The sequence below is a fragment of the Cucurbita pepo genome, chromosome 1, assembly GCF_057944985.1.
Source record: "Cucurbita pepo subsp. pepo isolate OVF chromosome 1, ASM5794498v1, whole genome shotgun sequence".
Lineage (NCBI taxonomy): Eukaryota > Viridiplantae > Streptophyta > Magnoliopsida > Cucurbitales > Cucurbitaceae > Cucurbita > Cucurbita pepo.
In genome coordinates this window covers 16,869,592-16,886,353 of record NC_141798.1, presented here as the reverse complement: position 1 = coordinate 16,886,353, position 16,762 = coordinate 16,869,592, and the positions used below count along the sequence as shown (strand labels likewise).

General features: G+C 33.8%; 1 protein-coding gene across 1 annotated transcript; it reads right to left on the bottom strand.

Moving 5' to 3' along the window:
- Positions 1-8,519: 8,519 nt before the first annotated feature.
- Positions 8,520-15,275, bottom strand: LOC111798134 (uncharacterized). Its single transcript, XM_023681115.2, has 6 exons — positions 14,476-15,275; positions 14,067-14,169; positions 13,895-13,960; positions 9,926-10,096; positions 9,735-9,831; positions 8,520-9,111 (listed from the first exon to the last, which is right to left on the bottom strand). The coding sequence occupies exons 1-6, from the start codon at positions 15,050-15,052 to the stop codon at positions 8,986-8,988; spliced, it is 1,140 nt and encodes a 379-aa protein (XP_023536883.2). The 5' UTR covers positions 15,053-15,275; the 3' UTR covers positions 8,520-8,985.
- Positions 15,276-16,762: the final 1,487 nt, after the last annotated feature.

Genomic DNA, 16,762 nt, shown 5'->3' with positions numbered 1-16,762 from the left:
AGGATTGAAAAAGGCTCACCTCAAGTTGACAAAACACCAGAATCTGAATGAATACTCATTAAATATCTGACACATCAAAAAAACAAGACAGAGAAAGTAGAGAGAGAAGTAGAACAATTGAATTTTCTTTTCTTTTCTTTTCTTTTCTTTTCTTTTCTTTTCTTTTCTTTTCTTTTCTTTTCTTCCAAACACAAAACTATAAATAAAATCAAATCAAATCAAATTAATAAACCAATCCACCAACCAACCCTGAATAATTTCCAAACTTGGGTGGGGGATGTTGTTAGATTTCTCCGATCGACCCGAGTTTCTCGATTTTCTATTAACCTTTCTTGAAGCGTTGTAAAGAAAATTCGAAAGGGAAAGTCGAGAAAGAACAATATCTGCTAGCGATGGGATTAGTCTGTGTGCAGAATTATTCCGAGTAAAGCACGTCTGACCATGAAGTTTCTGTAGTTGAGTCATCGAAAAAGAAGGTGCACATTTGACAGTGACTTATTCTCAGGATCACTCTCGTTTAGGTGTGGTAGCGTTTATGATTATGTATGTGAGTCAGTCATAAATAACTTTAGAATCCCGACACACATACATAATCATAAACGCGGGAGAGTAACTCCGTGCATAGTAACTAAAATACATATGTGAGCTAACGATAAAGGACTTTATCGCTGCTAGAGGTAGCTGGTAAGAGTCTCATTGTAGTATCGTTATAAACATAGGCACATAATTGTACATGATCATAATTATCATGCAATTCGCTTTTAAAGTTGTGTTTGTTGCTTATTCGTTTTTAGCCTGTAATATTGATTTTTTTTTTTTTCTAATTGTTTTCAATGCATTTTTTCGCTACGTTTTATAAAACATTTTCTGTCAAACGTGACACGAGGCTTGATCATATGTTTGAAAAGTTCGATTTCACCGCTCTTGATCAGCTCACAAATTGGAGAAAAGAAACCAAATTAGACGAGTTGAACAAGATCAGTCCGATCAGGTGAACCAGTCGAACTGGTCGAATCAAACCGGTTGAGATCTTACCAATTGTACTATCCACACATTCATCTTCTTTAATCGTTCTCTAGCGATAATTCAATCCTTACAATGAAGACCTACGACAACACACGAGCGACTTCAATAGTGTAAACGACTATCACATAACGAAAGGGACGAAAAATCCAAACAAGTACGACCGTGAAGAAATAATGAGATTATTCTAAAGAAACACACTTGGATTATCTCAACCGCTCACAATCGTGTTCTAGTCATAGCCTCATAATCTACATCCAATTTTTTTTTTCAGACTTTCCCGTCAAGCTCATAAACATCTCGTGAGATCCGTTTTTCTTCTTAAGACTTTCCTTATACAATAAGGTAAATTTGTATTGACGTTCATCAATGATTTAACAGAATCTTTACACATTAAACACCAGATAGAATCTTAATCGAGAATCGAAGGATCAAAAACGTGTTTTATACTCGAATCGAAGCGAGCTAAAAAGGAAGCGAAACCCATCACCCGAATCGAACACAAAAAGGTAACATTTTAGAAAGTGGGTCAATACACCACCATCGGCATGATATGGGATAAAGGTGAAGAAGAAGGCATTGGAGGAGTTGGGCAAGTTGAATAGAGCTAAGAAATAGACCAATAATTGGTGAGCTGATGAACAAGTGGTCAAATTTCATGGACTAACCAAAGCACATGCCTGCCTTCCTTTTGCCTTCTCATTTTCAATATTTTTAATGTCTTTATCTTTGTTCTTGGATTGAATTGGATTCTCTCCATTAAATTAATCATTAACAATGGATTAGTGTTAATTTGTATTAGTTTATACCCGTGCAGTTCTTAATTCGTTTGTCGATCTACGTGTCTGTAACGACTCAGATTCACCGCTAGCAGATATTGTCCTCTTTGAGCTTTAAAGCGTATGTTAGGGGAAGGTTTTCACACCCTTATAAATGTCCTCCTTGGACTTTAAAGCGTCTACTAGAGGAAGGTTTCCACACCACTATAAATGGTGTTTTGTTCTCCTCCCCAACCAATGTGGATCATCACAATCCACCCCCCCCTTCGGAGCCTAGCGTCCTTGACACTCTTTCCTTCCTCCAATTGATATGAGACCGCTACCAAATCCACACCCCCCCCCCTTCGGGGCCAGCATCCTTATTGGCACATCACCTCATGTCTACCCCTGGGGACAGCAAGAAAGCTGGCACATCGTCCGGTGTCTGGCTCTAATACCATTTGTCTACCAAATCTACCCCCATTCGGGGCCAGCATCCTTACTGGCACATTGCCTCGTGTCTACCCCCTGGGGACAGCAAGAAAGCTGACACATCGTCTGGTGATTAGTTTTGATACCATTTGTAACGACCTAGATCCATTGCTAGTAGATATTGTCCTCTTTGAGATTTTCCTTTCGGGCTTCCCTTCAAAGCTTTAAAACGCGCCTAGGGAAGGTTTCCACACCCTTATAGGTGTTTTGTTCTCCTCTCCAACCAATATGGGATATGACAGTATATGAAAAATTCCACTAAATTTTTTGAATATTTTTTTTAGTGTAGAGTTTATTTTTGTACAAATTTTAAATTAGAGAGACTAAATTGTTAGGACTAAAGGGTTATAAAACTAAATGTATAAAGGCAAAGCGTTACGAACTAAAGTTTAGGATTAAATTGTACGATCATGAAAGTTTAGTAACTAAAAGGGAGGGATTCGAGCTTCTTTTAATCTCGAAAATTTGAAATTAGTGGCATTTTCTTGTAATTTAGCCTAATAAAAGTTGGAGACGAGGTCGGAGATTGAAGCATTATAGCGTCTTTTAATTTATATGACTGAATTTTTTTTTTAAATATTAGGGCAAAATTGAAACTGATAACATTATTATAACATAAAACTCGGAGATAAGAATGAAAAATATTAAGATATATATATATACACGAGAATCTATTCTTTAAAAAGTTTGAATCAACTTTATATTATGCTTATTTTCTGTCGTTATCTTCGACATACCTCAATTTGATCAAAATTGTAACTAAGGATGTCCATATGATCAGATAACCGGACCATCCAAACTATTCAGCCTAAACCATAAAAGTTGGATTGGGTTAGATATTTTGTTTCTTTTTTGGATTTTGTTGAATTTTTTTGGTCGAATAAACCCGACCAACTCAAAAATAGGGTAACAACCAAACCCGACACCACCCTACTTTTAAAAAATATCGAGAATATTTAACGTTCGTAATCAAGATTAGTGTGCATTGTGACTTGTAGATTTTCGATATTTGAATTTTATAAGATTTTAGTGATAAATATAACATGTATTATGAATAAGTAAATTTTTTAAAAAAATAATTATTAATAATAATAATAATCCCCGACCCAATTTGAAAATAGAAGGTTAAGTTTTGAATTCCGTTCAGGTTATTCGAGTCACCAACTCAACTAAACGCCTTACGTTCTCAATCCTATAGTTTGAATATTTTAATAGAATTAGAAAATTATTTTTTGAGACAATAATAATTACATATGCAATGTATAGAATAAATTTTTAAAAAAATGCTTTAAAAAATATATAATTTAATTATTATTTTAAAAAGAATTTAATAAAATATTTAAAAAAATGATTAAAATGGAAATATTAAACAATGTGGTAATATTTATCTAAATTTGGTATGTTAGTAAATTATTGCCAATAAATAATAATAAAGAAGGAAATAACAACTAATTACAAATTAATTTGACATTTTTAGAAATATTTAAATAAATAGCATAATATGTTTTTAAGGAAATTTTAAATTATTACAAAAATAATTTAATCAAAATTTAAAATATAGCATGAATTTTAAATTTAAAAAAAAATTATATTTATTATTATCATTATTATTTAAAATAATCTTATAACAAATACTTATATATATATATATACTTTTTATTTAATATTCCAGGATAGCTTCATTTAATAGCTTATTAAAAATTAGTAACAATAATTAAAATTATTATTATTATTATTATTATTATTATTTTGAGAAAAATAGAGCTAGAAAATATTATTAGCTTAGACCAAGATATTTATGTTTCATTTGGCCCCTAATGTTGTAGCAATTATTTTTTCAATGTTGTACTAAAGTCAAATGTATGGTTCGGGTATTCATGACTCATTAAATAATAAGTAAATAATTTTCGCATGGCCGAATTTGTTCATACCAAAAAATTTAATGTTGATATATAAAAAAAAATAGACATTTATATTTTTAATATGTTGAATTACAAAAATGTCCTTGAAGTTCGTTATTTATTCTAAAAAAAACCTTAATTTTTCAAAATTGTAATATTGCTCTAACATTTCATGAATGTTTCGAAACTACTGATGAATTTGAAAACCCGTTAGAATTTTGGACGAAAAGTCAATGAATCTGAATGTCATTCTTTAAAACGTTAATCCACACGAACATTCTAGTCAATATCATGTTGTTTTGAGTCACTGTAACGCTAATTTTTCGTTTAACATTTTAATTTATTTCGAAACGTTTGTGAAAATTTAAGTAAATAGTATAATACAGTTGATTACATGTCAATACTGATATCTTCCTGCACACCGCTATTAAAATTTTGACAGTTACGAGAGTGAAAGATAAAAAATGAAAATTTAAAACTTATGTTCTTACTCTCAACATTTTAACAGTGATCGTGTAGAATATACGCATTAGATTGCTAATTTATACTAAAATAGACCGACATGTCACTCGCTTTGGAAACATTAATATTAAACCCATAAGGAAGATATGGTTACATATATTAATGTATTAAAGTTATTAAAAAAAAATTGACGTGATGTTGATGTAGGTTGACTTAATGTTCATATGAAAAATAACGATCGACCATAGAAAATTAGAGATTAATAATTAAACTACACGAAGAAATTGAAAATTTCCTTTTTCGTTTGAAGGAGTATTCATTATAAAAAGGGAGAACCACCGAACCCAAGAAAAAGCTATCGAGAAATTAAATCAAAGAAACTAAAGATTACAACCCGAGCAAGCAAGAACAAAAGAACTAAGATGCAACTTAGATTGACGGACGTCAAGATGAACGAGCATGCACGTCTTTTTGAATATGATAAGAAATAGCTCGAGGAGAACGAAGAGCCGACCGATGTAGCTTAGGTTAACAATACGGGACTATCCATAGGTACCGGCATACTATTTCAGGTGTCAATTTCTGTCTAAAATTTTAAAGAATTCATATTTAAATAATAGTTTTAAACGTTTTTAAAATATTAAAGATAATATTTTAAATTTTAAAAAAATAGATAGTAATTTTTTTTTTTACCTTTTTTTTTCAAGGTGAAAATATTACCCTTATATATATATATATATATTTAAATGTACCTTTTTGTCCCTTTCCCCAACTTTTTAGTATTTGCACATGAGTTATTTACTTATAGGTCCTTTTCCCCCAAAAAGTTTACTTTTTAGGACAAAATGTACAATTCCTAAAGAGACCATCATTTCAAATAATAATAATAATAATAATAATAATAATAATAATAATAAATACTGACATTTATGTTATTATTTTTACTATGCAAATTAATTGTATGGTCCAATGAGAAATTGAGGTAATAAAATTAAACAATGACCATGGATTGAAATTAATTTCATTTTTTTTTATAAAAAAAGTGCCTAAATTAATTAAATAAAATAATTGATGTCGATTTAAATATAATTTGGTAGATGAAAAATTGATAAAATAATGTTCTGATAATGTTATAGAGAAGAGAGAATAAACTAGCTCGATGAAATAAGGAGAATAAGGTGTTTTAACCTAACGAGCTATGCTCGGATCGATAAAGATGGGAAGTAATGTAGTTGCATGGTTCTTCTTGGACACCGTCATTTTAATGTTTGATTAAGTTAGGTCCCGTTCGGTGCGGGAATAATTTTTTAAAAAGAGAGGTTGATAGGAGGGCAACCAGGACGGAGAGCGGAGAGCGGAGAATTCTGTCTGCCTCTTTGATTTTAAGAATGCTGATTTTAAAAATGAGTGATTGCCCTTCTCCGCCCATTACTGTCCAACCGGATAGCGGGTAGGATACGTAATATTTTAACTAAATGAGCTATGCCCAGATCGATAAAGATGGAAAATAATGATGTAGTTGCATAGTTCCTCTTGGAAACCGTCGTATGAATCCTTGATTACGTCAGGTCTCATTCAGCGTGGAAATAATTTTTTTAAAAATGAGGTAAATAGGTTTTTTTTTTTTTTTAAAAAAAAAAAGGGTTTGTACAAGTTGTTAGAAAAGAGAGATAAAAGTTGGAGGGGACCAATTATGGGAAGTATGTGACCGGTGGTACACACAGGCAGGCTTTAATTATGTGTGGGATCATATGGGTTGCCCTAATTTCTTTGTCCTCAACCTCCCTCCCTTGCCTTTCTCATTATCGCCCTTTGTTTGAATTTGATTTCGGTCGAGTTTGAGTACAGGGTCTAGGGTTTAGGGTTTAGGGTCGAGGGTTTAAGGGAAACATTTAAGTTTAGTGTAACGGCCCAATCCCATTGCTAACCGATATTGTCTTCTTTGGATTTTCCCTTTCGAGCTTCCTCTCTAGGTTTTTAAAACGTGCCTGTTAAAGAGAGGTTTATACTCCCTTATACATAAAGAATGCTCTATTCTCCTCTCTAACCGATGTGAGATCTCATAATTCACCTCCCCTTTGAGGCTAACGTCCTCGCTGACACTCGTTCCCCTCTCTAGTCGATGTGGGATCTCACATTCAGTGTAAAATTTTAAAATATAATCGAGTTTAGGGTTTAGATAAACTTCTAATTTCATGGATCCCACTGAATAATTCTTTCAGACCCATTTAATAACCGTTCTTTGTTTTATTATCCGTTATATATATATATATATATTTTGTAAAAAAAAATATATATATAAAATAAAAAACTAGGTTTTAAAAACTAAAAAAAAAAAAAAAAATCAAAATAAGCATCATTTATTGATTGAAGAACTTTTGGTAAAGTTCCTTTTAAAAGTCATCTTTGAAAATTCAACTTTAGGCTAAGTTGAATATTGTAAATGAAGTGCCTTTGGATTTTTTTTAGGGTTTAAAAAATATTTGATACTTAGAGAATTCTCCTAAAAATTATGAATTTTTAACGATTATTTTATTTTATCGATATTAAATTTGTCTAACATACGACTTTTAAAGAAAGTGATAGTAATATCTTGATCGAGAATCGTATAAGATTGTAATTGGATAAGATTGATTGCTTTATTTGACTCAAATTTGTCAAATGAAGCAACTTGCTCGATTAATTAGTTATACCCATTTGGAAGTTTGCGAAAGAAATAAAACGATTTTAATTTTTTAGCGGTTGATAAAAAGTTCTCTCGTTAATATAAAACACGAGAGATTTGAGCTATCAATCGGAGCATTGCTCTATTAAGAGGTTAAAGATTCGAATTTCTGCTTCGAGCTATCTCATAATTACGTCTCTCGTATGTCATCGTGATCTTAAAAAACGTTTATTTTGCAAGAAAAGTGAATTGTTGTTAACCTAATAGATTTGTTTTCATTTGAGTGATGTAATATTTTAGAAAGAAAATAACATTTTGGTCAATAAAATGAGTGAGTCCCTCTGTTGACGTCAAACATAAGTTGGTGAATAAGATGCTGATTATCATTAAGATTCTAAAAGAAATAATATTCTTGCTTTATATGTGTTAGACGGTTATGTTTATTATTGTTGTTGTTATTATTGTATCATCATCCGTTATGCTTTTTGCTTTATATGCGTTAGACTGTTTGATTCACTGTTGTTAATGACTTAACGTCGATTTTTGCTACCAACCTATGTTGCCTAGATTTTCCCCCTAGAGATAAGGATGTAACGCTACTCCCTCGTTGATGGGATTCTAATGGCTTGACGTCATCCTACTTTTGCCCAAATGGGAGTAGGTTAGGAAATATCTTTAGATCTTGAAAATTTGTCAACCTCCTCCACTCTTGTATATGACCGACAAAAAATAGGTTGAAGTGACACATAGATTTCACAAAATAATATCAAAACATGGAGTTTGTAGGTAACTAAACACCGTGCAAGTACACGTACTAGGCGTTCAACTCAACTATTCCATCGAAGTAGCACGATTAATTGTTACATGTCTATCAATAAAACTATGCATACGAGTCTTAACTTTCCTCTCATCTAGTAATATCATTGCATAGTCGAAGACCCCGAAAATCGCTCCGGGAGTTCTCGAGCATGTTTGCGTTCTCTATACGATAGTTTTACGTATAAAACTTATTAGGAACATAAAACACTTCTAAATTTCCATAATTAATTCTTAATAAGGACATTAAAATAATCTACTGAAATTACTTCAATGCAATTATTTAAATTTTGACATTTTATAGAGCCCCCAACAAAGAATCAACTACAGCATCATTTCTGCAAAGCAAACAAAAGTACATACAATTGTAGCCCACTTTTCAAAAGCCATAAGCTTCAGAACTCAGAAGAAAATTTAAGCATTGAATCAATGAAAATTCGGATCCATAAACAGTAAATTAGTAACAAATAACACGATTAAATGATAATTCTATACCCCGACGACACCGAACTAAACAAAAATTAGCAACCAAATTAAATAAATGTCTATGATCTAAGGTATGGATCATCATCATCATCATCATCTTCAGACAAGATGAGAGTTTCATATGCTACAAAATGAGGATACCAATGGGCAGACATGGGTGAAGAAGGTTAAACCAGTAATGAATGAGACCAGCATTTCAAATCCAATGCTCCCCTCAAAGTTGTTGACTAAGACTTCGAACTCTATGTCCTGATTTCGTGGAGCGAAAAACTCCATTTTCTTCTACCACTAGCCTATCAACTACTCCTGCTACAGCAACAAACTATCAAGAGGTCATTGTGGCTGGTCTTGTCCGAAAAAGTTCGACCATACTGGAAAAAACTTAACGAAACTCATCGTGGAGATCATAGTCATCCTCGTCATCTTCGTTGAAAATGGCGCTGTAAAATACGTATGGATGATTAATCATTTCTTCCAAGGTGAGACGTCCATCTTTATTTGCATCCGCCTGAAAAGTAGAGATACAAAGGAGTTGTTGATCAATAGACATACTCGCTCACTCGGCATGAAGAACATGTTTTCCAGACTTATTTCGATCTAGGCGTAATGTTTTCTAATTGAGATAACAAACATTCGCAAGAAAATGTTTCTATATCAAATGCCAAAGATAAAATCATGTCATACAATATATTAATGTTCTTTGGCTGAGAGAAAAACTTGGTATATCAGATCAAAATCAACGAGGAACAAATAACATAAACAATTATGCTATACAATACATTAAAAGATAAAATGAATCAAGGGGAAACTGAAATCTCTTGCTGCAGCAGTATTACACAATGTTCAAACAGGAAATCTTTGGTGAATAGTTGTGTTTTAATGACTGATTTTAATCGTTCTAAAAATGATTTTTACATAAATCTTAATGCATCATGCATGGGTGGATGATTGGTCAAAAGTAAAGAAAATACTTATGCAGCCAGACATGAGAGTCTAATGACAAGGGCGTATTATTACAAGATGATTGTTTATTCCATTAATGTGTGCGGTATCCAAGCAATATCATAACAACAAGGCCAAAAAGTTCTTCAAATTTCATCTGGGTTTCAAAATTTTGTCATGCATGAGTACCTGCTGTAAGATATATTCCGCTTGTTGTTTTGCATAGTAATGCTCTGTAGGGTGGATTTTTCCGATTATGGGTAGCAGCTCTTCATCAGATAGGTATCTATGAGAAAAAATAACACAAACAAATCATTAAAGTTGCCAAGGAACTCTGCAGTTTCCATGTATGAAGCTGTTCACATCATAAATTTAGTTACCCGTCATTATCTTTGTCTAGCACGTTGAACAAGTTTCTGGCGGGGCCATCCCTGGAATCTTCTAAATGATGTGAAGAATTGTGATTCTCATCAAAATTTCTCACCATGTCAAAGAGTCCATGGAAAAACTCGTTGAAGTTAATCTTTCCATCCTTGTCTGAATCTCTCTCCCTACAAGGCCACACACAAATTGGCTAGTTAGCAAAGGTGCTGAAATGCCAAACCCCAAACCATAGGATTACACCCTTCCAAATAAATTAAGCTTGAAAAAAAAAACATGTATGTGAGCCCTATTGTTTCTTCTTCATAGATTATTTATAAGATACATTTCATTGAAGCCACGAAAAAATGTACGAGAAAGGGAATGCTTATAGATTTGGCAATGCAGATACTATCCACAACAAAAATTTATTTGAGATTGGTAATGAATTTATTTATCCTAACAAAAATGCCCAACACATGTTATAAGAAAATAACATTTATTAACATAATATATATATATATATATATATAATTTACATAGTGAAATGTAACATTACCATATGCATATATGTACTAAAAATATTGAACTAAAAATGCTTCTTTCATTGTGAGTTCGAGGCCTACAATTAGATTTTGAGAGAACTGCTAGAGAAGGAGCTACCACGTTGGTTCAGAGAAAAGATACTCTAAGAAAGTAATATTTTTCTTGTAGACGTTAACATAGAGCAAGCTAAGCTCCTTGATTATGCCTCCCAACTGTTGTGATTTTGAGCTTTAACCATAATGGAATTCTACAACACCTGTTTCTTCACAGTCAACTTTTTTCTTTTTCTTTATTGTTTTCTAAATTAGGGGGAAACTGAAAATAATCGATACAATCTGCTTCTTCATCTCCTTTTCTCTCATGTTACCATCCTCTTCTAGCTGGGCCCGTTTTATCCTTAATCAGCAAAGGCTGAGGGTGCTGGTGCCAGCAGTTCATCACTATGGAACAATGGAAGGAAACATAACCTACCTGCCTACTGAAAAAACAATTGATACAATTTGATTCTTCATCTCCTTCTCTCATGTTGTCATCCTCTTCCAGCCAAGCCCATTTTCTCCTTAATCAGCAGAGGCTGAGGAGACTTGCCAACAGTAACTATAAAACAATGAGAAGAAACATATCCTGCCTATCCCCTCTGAACTGGAGTTGACAGAACGAATCTTCTTACAAGAAATGAAGAAAGGTACATGCGGATAGAAGAAACGGCAACCAACCGGCCAGGGACACAGCCTAAAAGCCATAGAAGGAAGTAATTACAAGAAGAAAAAAAAAACTGCATGAACAGAGCCTTCCAATCAGAAATAATCATCAAAAGATGATAAAATAGGTAATCATTCCCAAGCCTTCGGAAGGATTTCAATGGAGAGATGATAAACGAAATAGTCATTCCTGAGCCTTTGGAAGGATTTCAATGTAGAGATTATAAGAGAGGAATAATATCAAGCGGGAAGAATACATCCCTTGCAATGAAAGAATTGATAAGAAACAACGAGCAAAAGGAAGACAAGCTACACAAGAAACAGGTGTGACTAAGATCAGTTTAAAGGAGATACTGCAAATAGATTTGGAAACAATGGCAGTTGTTTTGTGTAGATGCGTCAATGAAAAACGGCTAAAGGGTCTTAAGAGATCCACAGATACATTATAAGATGTGTGTTAAATCCTTTCCAACCAACAAAACACTGCTTAGATGTGAGAGTGCTGATGAAGCTAGAATGCTGAGTCTGTCCAGAGAATAGAGCGATAGTTTTCATCAAATTCAAAAAATGGAGAGATGAAATCCTAGAAAGGATGGTAGATATTCCCTCATGTGGTGGACGGGTAAAAATTAGAAATCTTTCTCCAAATCTTTGAAGAGATGGGAACAAAATGTTGCAGTTTTGTTACTCCACTAAGTGAACTAGAAGCTGACGTCAGAGAAAAGATAATATTTTAGATCTTCACCAGCTGAACTCAGAATGGAGAAGGATCAATAGAAAACTCCTCACAGTTCAAATAAAAACGTACTAAGAAGAATTATACTATGTATATATCGCCAGGAATTTGTGGAAGTTAAATTCATGAGAATGGCAAAAAGACTTGTGTCTGGCAGACAAAAGTACTTGATTCCCAATGGCCTTCATCTTCCCCCAGTAACCCAAGTACTGAACCAAGAAAACCAGCCAAATAGCTGCAGTGTCAGAGTTAGTACAGAGCCTTTCAGTTCCCAGATAGATTTTGACTTTAAATTCTGATTTCCTCTCAGACTTGGGTAAGACTGTCTGACGGAAAGATCACCCTCAAGCCTATTAGACAAGATGCCCAAAAGCAAACGATGAGTTGAGTTGGTTCAAAAAGGAAGAGAAGTGCACCAACTTAACGAAAAACCACCGGCAACTAAAAATTAGAGAACCATGCCTTGGCAGCAAAGATTTCTTTGAAACTTCTCCTTCCAAGATTAGATAATCTGGCTGAAGTAAATTACTGAAGCCAAAGAGCATCGGAGCATTGTCTCTAAACTTAGAATCCTGATTTCAGAAGGCTTTTCTGTAATAAGGAGATAAATGAGCTGATTTCCCGCATGCACATCACAAACAATCACCGTGAAAAACAGATGCGGACTTTAGAGAGCATTTGATGGCAGTTAAAACCTGGAGGCATTATACTGCCATCATATTCTAGGAGTTTAAGGAATATAGAGTCCTTACTTGAAGAAAGTCTCTTCAAACTCCCAAGAGTAAACATTTTTCTTGCAATCTTCACTAAGGGGAGGGATAAATCCACCTTGGGTTATTCAAAGACTAAAAATCATTATTGGGCCTTATCTCTTAGTCGTTGTTATCTTTGGTTATAGAACAAAAGCCTATATTGCTGCATAGCCTGAAAATCTTTGGAACATTGTTGGATAGTTTTGGTATCCAATTGGAGTTTCTCCACTACCTTCAGGCAATCTCCATGGCAACTGCATTTTTACCTCTTTTTGAAAAGGAAAGCCAAGATTCCTCAAGAGAACAGGTTCAGAGCTCTTATTTGTGAAGACTGGCTTGAAAGAAACCATAAAATTTTCTCAATAAGGTAAGACGACAGAAGGTTCGGGTAGCCATTCATTATAAAGCTTCCTTTTGGAGTGCAACAGCCAAGTAATTTGGTAATGATGACTCTTTTTTTATAAACGCAATTGGAGAAGGTTTTTGTAATCCTTCTTAACTTATAGATGGATTCCTTATCACCCTCTTCCGCACTTTTATCCCCTTATGAGTATCTTATGTGTCTGGCAACCAAATGTAGCAGAGTCAAGTGGTTGTCCCATTAAGATTAGTCAAAGTACGTGCAACCTTGTTAAAAAAAAGTATTTAATATATAGATATGGAAAAAAATAATTCAGCCAACAAAACTCCACAAAACAGAAAAGCAAGGACCTCTCATCATATATCTATCATAGTTCAAGTCACTTGAATCAAGCATTAAATGGTTCTCGACATGAAACGAATTAATTCCAAAGTTCAATGGGAGGTTCAAGAATAACCAAAATGAGATATATACTATGAAATTATAGAAAATCAAACGTCTTTATTTCAATGCTCTCAGTAAGAACAACAGAAAAGCAAGGACCTCTCATCATATATCTATCATAGTTCAAGTCACTTGAATCAAGCATTAAATGGTTCTTCTCGACATGAAACGAATTAATTCCAAAGTTCGATGGGAGGTTCAAGAATAACCAAAATGAGATATATATTATGAAATTATAGAAAATCAAATGTCTTTATTTAAATGCTCTCAGTAAGAACCTCCATAGACTAAAGTCATTTTTAACCCTAATGGTAGATTTAGCAGACATGAAGAGAAACTGAACATGCTAAGCAAAGGCAGTTGATAAAAGGCTTTGAAACTAACGGAAATAAAACATTGAGAAAATTTGCGATAACTGTTGAGAACATAGCTTCATAAAATTTCATTACCTTATTTCTTCCTCACACAGCCAATGAAGTAGCTTTGGGTTTTTGCTGTCAGCTGGGTGCAGAAAGCTAAAAATCCAGAGATGAAGACAAATCATATGCATTTCAATTAAAACATCCAATAAGCCTTCCGTGTTCACCTCAAAAATAGCCTCCACAAATACTAAAAACTTACTCGTTGAACTCGGCCAAATTCAAAAGACCATCTCCATCCGCATCCGATGCATTAAAATGTTCAAGTTTCCACCAACCCATATCGTACCCAAAGGAATTGTTATCTGATGAACAGTTTAATAATGAGTAATACACAAAGGAACACAAAACAAATGGAAAAACTCCTATGAATCTGCATCATATGTGGGGCAATTACATTTGTTTTTGTCAAAATACTTATCGCTTAAGAAATCGATCAAAGGGTTTTTCAAACTCTTAGTCCTAGAGATTGAACAGGACAAACATATCTTTCTACACAGCATAGCAATTCGCAATGAGGAAGAATTGAACAATACAAGAAGAAAGAGTCGCCAATTCATTGTCGAGCATACATGAAACTAAAATCCAATAGCATTTCAAGAAAAACAGACCTGAATTGCGAATCCAACTGGGGGGCTCGTACTCTGAAAACGAAATAAGCCCATCATGATTCTTATCATGCGTCTCCAACTCCCTTCGAGTCCTATGCAAAGTTTCCCTCTCGGCCTGCTGCAAATTCCACTCAGTCAACTCATCGACAGTGACAAAATCATCATGTGGATTAATATCAATCTTCGGAAACAGCAACGTCAGCCGATCGGTCACATTGAACCTATTATCATCATTGATATAATCCTCGGCATTCGCAAAATCCTCCCACTCGGGCTGCGATTCTTCACCAGGGGCCGATTCCGTCAAATGCGCAGCCATCTCTGGATGGTGTTCTTCCACATATTGCTTCTCCCATTGCCGGTCTTCACGACGGCGCTCAATGTCGGCGACGAGAGGGTCGAACGGCACCGCCTCGTGATGGTTGTGTCTGCGATTGTGCGAAGGGTCAAAAGTGAAGTTGGAGCGAAGATGGAGGCGGCGATGGCGGTGATCTGGGGTTTTCTTGGGCGAGTGGGAAATGAGAAGAAAAAGAAGAATGGCAACTGTAATGTATATGATAATGGAAACTCTGTTCATTCTGTGAAGTGTTCAACAATGGCTGCCAATGGCGAATGCGGAGATTGAAGAGACGATTGTTGAAGAAGATGGAATCCGAGGGATTAAGAATTTGAGAGATATCTCTGGAGAACAAATTGATCAGAGAGATTCTTAGAGCGAAGGGGAATCGAGAGGAAAACGAGTGGAAGAATTGGACTAAACGGAGTTTGTTTTTGTTGATCATTGATGACTCTCGTAGATCTGTTGAATTCTCTTGTTTTTTATTTGATGATTAAATTTTTTTTATTAGTTAAATCTAATATTTAAAATTATATTAAATTTGGGTTGAATTATGAAGAGCTCTGTTATAAATATATATATATATATTTATTTATTTTTATGATTACTTTTTATTATATATATACTCTAATTATTCTTTAAAATAATTTTTAATCATTTTAAAGGTAATTTTTTAAAATAGTTATTAAAATTAAATTATAAATCTTATTTAAATGTTTGAAAATAAATAATTAAATATTTTTACATGCTAAATTTTTATTTTTATTAAAAATAAAACTTTAAATTAAACTAATTTAACCAAAAAATAAATAAATAAAATCATGGTTTGAAGCTTGTGGTGCAAAAGAAAGGCTGATCGCGGGTCCTTTTTCAAGCCCATCTCGAATACGATGCGGTATGGTACTCGTGACCCTGCTAGTGGCTGCCACTGCCTCACACTTAAATGTCGCCAGCTCTGTCTTCCTACTTAAGCTTAAGGCATCTGCGACCTGGTTGGTTGGTCCGTCAAAGAAAGCGGCAGACTGACGCACCATATCAATTAAACTTGGCAAGTTTGTCTTGCTTGCCATCGTCCCCGTTTTGGCGTGAGTTTCTTCTGGGTCAGGAAGTCACTCGTCGCCCCATTATCCGTCTTGACCAGAGCGACCCGCCTCCACGTTCTCTTCTAGTGCACTATTGCTGTCATCTCCTTCTCTTGGACCACGCCTTTCGGTCTCATTGAGCTTTCGGCTCTCATATGCTACTGGGTGGTTCCCTTATTGTACTAGCACACCGCTGACTCGAACGTTCAACAATCAAAAGGGTATTTGTGGAAAATAAACTTTCGGTTCTTATGTCTGAGTTTAATGTTTATTTGGTCTCTGAAATCTTGAAGTTAATATTATAATCTCCACGTTTTATCATTCTTAGTTGATAAACGGAAAATTGTCTTGTACTTTTCTAGTCTAACACAAATCACTTAGTTTTACGACTATTTATTTTTCAAACATCAGAAATAAAGCTCGTTTTGAAATTTAAGAGATGAATAGATTTCAAACTCAAATTTAGAGGTTAAAAGTTTTGGTCTAGATAAACATGCATGTCTTCCGGTTTTCTACCACATTCACTGTGACAAATTTCAACTTATAAAAAATAACCTAAAACAGTGAAAAATCATTATATTAAAAATAATTTAAAAATTTTCGGAAATTTTAAACTAATCCCAGTAGAAGATCTCATAAAAAATTTAGAGTAGAATTGAAGCATAATATAATTAAAAAAAAAAAAAAAAAGAAAGCAGATTGCACACGCAAATTAATCATAAACGGCGATATTATAAACCTCAGGGTATGTTACAAAACTTGACATATGCTATGCTACGAGTTTTATTTCTTCCAACAAAAAAAAAACCCTTTTTTTCTTTTAAATCGGAAGATTTATTCTATTTTAATTCTATCTCGTATCCTAAAT

Coding starts and splice junctions, on each gene's coding strand:
- LOC111798134 (XM_023681115.2), bottom strand. CDS start 15,052: ATGAACAGAGTTTCCATTATCATATACATTACAGTTGCCATTCTTCTT. Junction 14,170..14,475: donor CAGTTGGATTCGCAATTCAG/GTCTGTTTTTCT, acceptor ACTGTTCATCAG/ATAACAATTCCTTTGGGTAC. Junction 9,832..9,925: donor CTAGACAAAGATAATGACGG/GTAACTAAATTT, acceptor TTTTTCTCATAG/ATACCTATCTGATGAAGAGC.